Raw genomic sequence first — 8,653 nt, forward strand, 5'->3', positions numbered from 1 at the left:
ATGGCAAAAAAAAAAAAAAAAAATAATAATAATAATAATTCACCTCACAAAGTAGTTCCTATTATTAAATAATGTAAATTACTTTTTACTGAACTTGCTGTTTGGTTCTGTGTATTTTCAACTATTTAAAATATTTTAAATTAGAATGTTAAAAGGATTTTTAGCTATTCATTCTCAGTTGTTGTTTTTTTTAACTTTTTTTTTTTTTATTATAGGATGCTACTGTTCAGTGACATGTTCTTCAAGCAGACTGGAACAGGTCCAGTGATCTGAACAGCCAACTCCAACAGCATTTCATTTGGGGCGTTACATTTTCTGCCCTGTGGGCAAATTTGTGTAAGACACAATTTTGCTAATAAAAACCCAAAAAAGAATTGCGGGGAGCATTCCTGGAGTGAAGTTTGACACAAAACAATGGCTGAAGTAAAAAAAAAAAAAGTGTTAAAAACTATAGAGAGAATGAAAACCCTTTACTTGAACAAATTATCTTCTTCTTCTACTGAGTAGAAGAAGAATGCATGGGCTGCCATTTGCACTGAATTCAATGCAGATGATAATGTAACCACAAGCGCAACAACTGCAGGTGAGATCTGCCTATTATGACATCACAGATGTTATCTGCTTGATTGTGATTATTATTTATTATCAATTTATTGTTATTGTATCCTTTTCTTTTGTTTTATATTGCATTGTCTCATTTTGTTGCTTACGTGGTAGTTTTCACTGTAATGCTGACAAGCATTTTTTGAGCTACATATTTGATTGGAAGGTGTTTCATAAATAGGAATTATTACTGTTTTTATATTCAATATATTGTTTATATTTGATGGTATCTGCCTTCATAGACTCTGTGGAAGAACATAAATCTACATCTGAAAAAAAAAAAAAAATAAGGATGCAGAGGACAGAAGAGACCAATTTACTGCTGGTGGTGGACTACATCCAAGGAAAGACAGCACAGATGGGTGTCTCAGTGTCTGGGTGCGAGAACCAGCAGCCTCTGGATGGTGTACCAGACAGTGACCATGAAGAACAGTCAGGTCATTTGGACAGTTTATTTTTTTGTGCTGAAATGTTTCGCCTTCGATCCAGAAGGCTTCATCAGTCAAGGAAACACACAACAAAACTGATTCTTCCCCCAACAGCTTACTCCAAAGTGGAGCAAACCAGTTCTGCTTGTGATAAGATGGTGTCTTTGGTACACCCCCTCCTCCATTGCTGGCCCTCTTCCTTGTTGACAGTCTTGCCAAACTGGTTGAAAACAACAAAGTCCATGCTCAATAATCCAACAAATGGTAAATGTACCAAAGACAGTAAATCAGTTACCTTCTGTACAAATATACTGCTTGTGTTTTTTTATTTTTCATTCTAAGGACCACACAGTTTTGTATTTCTAAGTCTGCTTTACCCAAAGGAAACACTTATTCTGATAAAGAGCACCTGTGCCTGTGCACCCTCCAGATCTGGTGTGGCATGCCACAGAGAAGATGCTGCTCCTATCTTCCAGCAAAAAAGGATGTCTCTGCATGAATAACTACCCCGACAATTTCATGAGCAGAAAATGAAATATCTGAAACATGAGCATGACATGAAAATAAGAATTCAACAGGTTGAATTAGATATGACATTGGAAAAGAGAGCCGTTCAAAGAAAGACGCATGAGACAGCTTTGCCGAACGAACAATGTGAATAAATAAAAATGAAAATAAAAATGTTATCTCATTTGACAAGAGTGTGATTATCGTAACCACAAACTATGTTTTAAACCAGCACTGGTTGAGTGACTTCTTTAATTTTGCTGCAAACTTTCACATTTTATACACAACAAACATCATTAAAGCAAAAATAAATAAATAAAAAGCCATAATCAATATACTTCATGGGTAAATACATCTTTATTTAACTGAAGTGCTGCAATGTGAAAGCAGCTCTGTGTGCAGGTCCTCATTGGTTAGTCCCTGCCACGACCACATCTGAATCATCCTGATGTTACACAGGAGGATCCGGTCAGTCATGACGCTTAAGATAATTGTGCAGCACAGCTGTGGCAATAATAAGTTTGCAGCATCTTCCTGGCTCAAAACAAAGTATATTCTGTATACAATGAAATACTGTAGATGTTCCCATACTCCAAACATACAGGTCCTTCTAAAAAAATTAGCATATTGTGATAAAGGTCATTATTTTCCATAATGTAATGATAAAAATGAAACTTTCATATATTTCAGATTCATTGCACACCAACTGAAATATTTCAGGTCTTTAATTGTTTTAATACTGATGATTATGGCATACAGCTCATGAAAACCCAAAATGCCTGTTCCAAAATATTTCATCCCACCAATGAAAGACAAGTGTTTTTAATACAAAAAACACCAACCTTCAAATAATCATGTTCAGTTATGCACTCAATACTTGGTCAGGAATCCTTTTGCATGAATGACTGCTTCAATGTGGCGTGGCATGGAGGCAATCAGCCTGTGGCACTGCTGAGGTGTTATGGAGGCCCAGGATGCTTCGATAGCGGCCTTAAGCTCATCCAGAGTGTTGGGTCTTGCGTCTCTCAACTTTCTCTTCACAATATCCCACAGGTTCTCTATGGGGTTCAGGTCAGGAGAGTTGGCAGGCCAATTGAGCACAGTAATACCATGGTCAGTAAACCATTTACCAGTGGTTTTGGCACTGTGAGCAGGTGCCAGGTCGTGCTGAAAAATGAAATCTTCATCTCCATAAAGCTTTTCAGCAGATGGAAGCATGAAGTTCTCCAAAATCTCCTGATAGCTAGCTGCATTGACCCTGCCCTTGATAATACACAGTGGACCAACACCAGCACCTGACATGACACCCAAGTGACTGTGGAAACTTGACACTGGACCTCAAGCAATGTGAATTCTGTGTCTCCTCTCTTCCTCCAGACTCTGGGACCTTGATTTCCAAAGGAAATGCAAAATTTACTGTAATCAGAGAACATAACTTTGGACCACTCAGCAGCAGTCCCAGGAGAGATGCTTCTGACGCAGTCTCTTGTTCAAGAGTGGCTTGACCTGGGGAATGCGGCACCTGTAGCCTATTTCCTGCACACGCCTGTGCACGGTGGCTCTGGATGTTTCTACTCCAGACTCAGTCCACTGCTTCCGCAGGTCCCCCAAGGTCTGGAATCGGCCCTTCTCCACAATCCTCCTCAGGGTCCGGTCACCTCTTCTCGTTGTGCAGCGTTTTCTGCCACACGTTTCCCTTCCCACAGACTTCCCACTGAGGTGCCTTGATACAGCACTCTGGGAACAGCCTATTCATTCAGCAATTTCTTTCTGTGTCTTACCCTCTTGCTTGAGGGTATCAGTGATGGCCTTCTGGACAGCAGTCAGGTCGGCAGTCTTACCCATGATTGCGGTTTTGAGTAATGAACAAGGCTGGGAGTTTTTAAAAGCCTCAGGAATCTTTTGCAGGTGTTTAGAGTTACGTCGTTGATTCAGATGGTTAGGTTAATAGCTTGAGAACCTTTTCATGATATGCTAATTTTTTGGGACAGGCATTTTGGGTTTTCATGAGCTGTATGCCATAATCATCAGTATTAAAACAATTAAAGACCTGAAATATTTCAGTTGGTGTGCAATGAATCTGAAATATATGAAAGTTTCATTTTTATCATTACATTATGGAAAATATTGACCTTTATCACAATATACTAATTTTTTGAGAAGGACCTGTACACTCAACCATCCCTCTTGTGTGAACATGGCCTCTATTGTATCTTTGTTTCTCAGCTGTTGTGGGATGTAGGTATGGTGTAGTCCACATGATGGTAGTCCACTATGAGGACTTGAGTAAAATCCTTGAATCATGAGTTGCACATTGCCAATGGGCAGCAATGTTTGAAAAATCCAAACTGGTTGTGCATACACTCTGAACACTGATGGAAAACCAGTTCTTATGGTTCCTGTACTCCTCAGCATCAGGAGTTGATGGACACTTGATGGCAACATGACATCCATCTACACAGCCAGTCACTCCTGAGAAGTGTCATGTTATAGTTGGCTTGCTCGGCAGCATCAGATAATTTGATGTAGTCTTCTGAGTTCACAAATGGCACTGCATACTCTACAGATGCTGCACTGGCACCACACAAATCACCAGTTTCACGATGAAACACTTCAGCTGTCAAGAGTCTCTCAAAGTGATGAGAACTTAGAGAGAACTGGTGACAGGCCTTCTTTGATTCAGAGAGGAAAGTCTAGGCTCAAGCAAAGCGATTGTTTCCTGTATGAAAGTGGTCTTGCGATGTTATTTTCATCTAAGAGGTTCACTGGATGACTCCTGTCCACAAGTGCTCCTCTGGTTGGCCTCCGTAGTGTATGTTGGTCTTCATTTGGATATTCTCAATACTCCATGCTGCCAAATCGTCTGTGCTCCCTTTCACAAACAACACTAAGCAGAAGTTAAACTTGCCTCCTTGAAGAACTATTTTAAGCTTCAATTTAGTCACAGGGTAGCTCTGATCCAACTTCTGGCAATTGGCTTTGTTTAATACAGAACTGACTAAACCTGTAGCTATTTTAAGATATGGCTGTGCAAAGGACTTAAACCAGCTCAAACAGCATTTTAATCTGAGATTATCCTTAAGCCTTGTCTGAGGAACTGGCCCTGAATCTTTTTCACTATGTAGAGAAACCTCATGTGCAGAAACAAAGGGCTAAGGTCCTGTGGTGAAACAGTGATCTTTTATTGGTTTTTGACTGTAAACACTTTGCCAGTGTTCAGATAAAGGAACCAAATGCACAACACAACAGCACTTAGAGAAGCCAGATGTTCAACATATCAGAACCCACAGACAGAAATTAATGTACTCACAGTGAACAAGCTTAGACAAAAAAGTACAAACCAACAGAGAGCAGAGGGGAAATGGATGAATATGACAAGATTAAATGAAAAAAAAACAGGAAGTAAATCCCTGGAAAACCAAATGATGAAACCTAAGCTGAATGAGCGATGGAGGTCTGAAGGACAGACGGAATGGGTCACTTGATGACAAATGAGCCCAGCATTTACTGCAGTGGTCCAGGTGACAGACCATGACGCTGACGAAGATCGCTCAGGAGCAAAACTGACAGTCAAACACAGAGTTAGGCATTTGGTGGAAATTAAGTGGGGAGGAATTTGAAAACTCAATTACATGGTAGAACGCATGGCCAGCAGAGGGCAGGAAATCAAATTCAATGGGCTCCTACACACAAGATGAACAAATGGCCCTCAAACATTTTGGTAGACATCAGGACTTCCACACGATTTTATAAAATGAAGTTTTGCAAATTCTGTGCAGGCCAGAGTGTTTGACAGGAGATACTAAAGACACTGGAAAATAAAAAGAGAGCATTTTCTGATTTAAAAACCGTCCAAACAACATTTAATTATTTTTAAAGGGCTATGGCGATCTGGGCTAAATTGTTATAATCATAATGTTACCACTGAAAACAGTCCCTAACTCTGCCAACTGAAAACAAGCTTTGTAAACTGTGTTTATTTTATTTATTAAATTTTTATTTTCACACATGTGAGTTGGGCATCTGACATGTTTTCAGTTTTTTGCACAGGACTTACAAATTAATAAAAAGCACAAAATTGTGTGTTCTACAACTAAACTTAGAGGCCATTTACACAAGAACTTGTTTTAAAGTTAATTACGGTAATTAAAGTGCTATGCGTTGTCATCATGTTCCCATACAATTAGTTCTCTGCATTTAACCCATCACACATGAGATACACCCAGGTGGAGCAGTGGGCAGCTATGTAGGTGCCTGGGGAATAATTAGGGATTGGGTGTCTTGCTCAAGGACACCACAACATGTGGGAATGGCGGGGAGTTGAACCTTCAACTTTCTGGTCCCAAGTCGCCTGCCCTACCTCTACACCATCTCGGCTCCTTTAAATTTTGTGAATATACAAAGGGGGTTTTATTAGTGCAGCCTTGCATCCATGGAAACCATGTTTTGGGATCTCAAAATGGTGTATTAAAAAAAAAACGGTTCCAGAATGAACAAAAAACAAGCAAACAATCAAAAAAAAATTACAATGCCCCCCTTGAATTTTTGTGTAGACAGCCAGAACGTAACTGTTTGAACATGATGAATCAAGACGACCTCTAATCTAACCTGCGACACCAAGTGTGTCCTCTTCTGTTTACATTCTGCACCCTGTGTTCAAGCTTCATGCTTGTGCACCACACCATGTTGCTATATTCTCATACTTGTAGCTACTGGCCTGGCATCATTAGCTCGGGTGATTTTAGTTGTTTTCATGTGGATAATTTCTTCAATCTGTGCTGTGTTTTCAGAGGATATTTTTGAATCATTAACAAAAAAATAGTTTTTGGAAAACTGCATTTCTTTGTGGACAAGACCTGAGAGGTAAACGAGAGCTACGTGTACACCCAGGCACTCTTTATGTGTAATTTTTAAGTAAAACCGTAGCATTTCTGCTGCGTTTTGGCCATTTTTGTATAAAACAATAGTTGATTTCTCTGAAAACAAAGCTTTTTGAATTCACTTCTTAAACGTGGAGATTTTTGGACAATGCACCACAGCGGAGTGACATCAAACGTGCACACTACAGGTGGCTGCAGTCAATAATTTTTCCATGCAAGTCAACAACAATAGTAACTGTGGATAGAAGAGTGATTGTGCTGCTCACCCTTTTCAAAGTGATGGAGCAACCCAACCTCATCCTTGGTCCAAATGGATGTTCATGTATTCACAATTTTGGATGTAGTTGTTTTCATGTTCGTGACCAGTGTCTGTGCATGTGCACGTTACAGCATCAGCTAGTGACCTGGCATGCAACTATTACCATGTCACCCTATAAAAGCGTAACTTTCACAATCAGTATCAGAAACATGCTATTGTTCATAGATTGTGCACGTTAACGCGTTAACGTTTTACGAGGGCCTCAGTGTAAAAACTGAATCCTTCTCTCGGTGAGAAAAGCAAGAGGCTCGAAGTGACCCTGTGGACTAAGTTACCTCCCTGGAGCTACACCTGGAGCCTGTTGGCTTAAAGCACAATAAATACATACATAAATAAATGAATGAATGAAACTTCTTGAGCTCTAATTGTTACAAACACTTATTTTTACCAATATAATTAACTAGTGTCCATTAGACCCATTTCAGTCATTTTAGTTAAAATTTAGAAACAAAAGTTAAATTCTTCTTTTGTGAACAAGTTCGGAATAACAAACTGCAACACGTTCCTATTAACCAGATGATGATGTTGTTTATTAGCTGTGTCCGTCAGACCTGGTGTCCTTGTGTAACTCTGTTTTATATTTTCATGGCCACAGATGTTATCATCACTTTCCTGCTTTTACGTGATTGAACCTAAAATGCCAAACAAGGTGATCATTATTATTCATCGGTTTTCTTGGAGCGCATGGTCTAAATGTGTAGTATCCAAGAGCTTGTAGAAAAAGTCCATATTAGCAAAGTAAGGACTGCACTTTTTAAAAGAGACGGCTGTGGATGAGTGATTAGAGCAGTCGTCCTGCAATGCAAGAGTTGGAGGTTTGATTCCACCAGCAGTCACATGCCAACGTGTCCCTGGGCAAGACACTGAACCCCTCATTGCCTCCAATGTGTGTCCCATCAGCGCATGTATGTGATGAAGCTCTGATTATACTTTGTATAGATCTAGTAGAGTGCTGGATGAATGGATAAATGAGGACACAGATTGTACAGTCTATTTACCATTTAGTAACACAGAGCATTCGGAAAAAATAAAATAACCTTTTGTCTTGAAGTTAAAAGCTCTGAAAGTTAATTTATTTTAAAAAATTTTAGCAATTGGTTTTAATCTGGGCCATGCGGGGTGATGTTGGTGTCAGTAATATTTGAACCTTTAAAGCCATAGATAGATCATTTTTGTTACAGCTGTCGTCATGAAGTTTGCATCAAATTGAAAGTGTCTGTTCAATTTATTAAACTAGTTTATAAGTTCATAAAATGAGAAATTTGAAAAAATGTAAACCTTTTCCATCGTCCATCGGAATAAATAGTTTTAATTTATAACATTTACGTAGGATATCACAAAATACTCAGTCTCGTAAATTCCAGGTATTAAGTTAAAAACCGTATGAAAAACATTTAAACAATATAAAATCACAGTTTATAAACATGTTAAACATGTCTGTCCTTTTATTGCTCCCTCTCAAGGGCTGCCATCTTTTGGCCAAAGTTTAACCGGATGAACTTCCTGACACAACCCTCACTGTCAATGACAGATGTTTCTTCTGCTTTGTTCTAATCCTTTCAGCAGGGAGAGATACTTCCAGGTCTGTGCTGATCTTTATGGCATCTGTTTGAGACCTTTGGTTGCATCTTTGAGTGAAAAATGGCAGTCTTTCTCATTTTCAGCCTTTAAAATTGAAGCTGGCTTGAAAGCTGTCCCACCTCTTGTTGGAAACTTTGTTTCTCCGTAGTTTTTAGGTTGACCTTGGAGTTGGGATTGATATTTTGTCAGGTTTTTTTTTAACTTTCTCCTGTATGACCTGTAACCTTTCTGTAATTTCTGCCTTATATGTAAGTTTATATTGATTAAATAAACTTATTTATATTAAATAAGTAAGTAAGCTTGGTGGACACACACACACATATATATATATATAT

At 38.9% G+C, this 8,653-nt stretch overlaps 1 protein-coding gene across 1 annotated transcript in view; it reads left to right on the forward strand.

Annotated features, from left to right (window-relative positions):
* The first annotated feature begins 895 nt into the window (after nt 1-895).
* The window catches only part of LOC119410371 (myelin basic protein), a 144,467-nt gene continuing 136,709 nt past the window's right edge, over nt 896-8,653 (forward strand). The window contains exon 1 of the mRNA XM_037677283.1: nt 896-1,040. Coding sequence (XP_037533211.1) covers nt 896-1,040 — 145 coding nt within the window. The remainder of the gene's footprint in view (nt 1,041-8,653) is intronic.

Source organism: Nematolebias whitei, chromosome 5 (genome assembly GCF_014905685.2).
Source record: "Nematolebias whitei isolate Nwh7 chromosome 5, NemWhi1, whole genome shotgun sequence".
Taxonomy (NCBI): domain Eukaryota; kingdom Metazoa; phylum Chordata; class Actinopteri; order Cyprinodontiformes; family Rivulidae; genus Nematolebias; species Nematolebias whitei.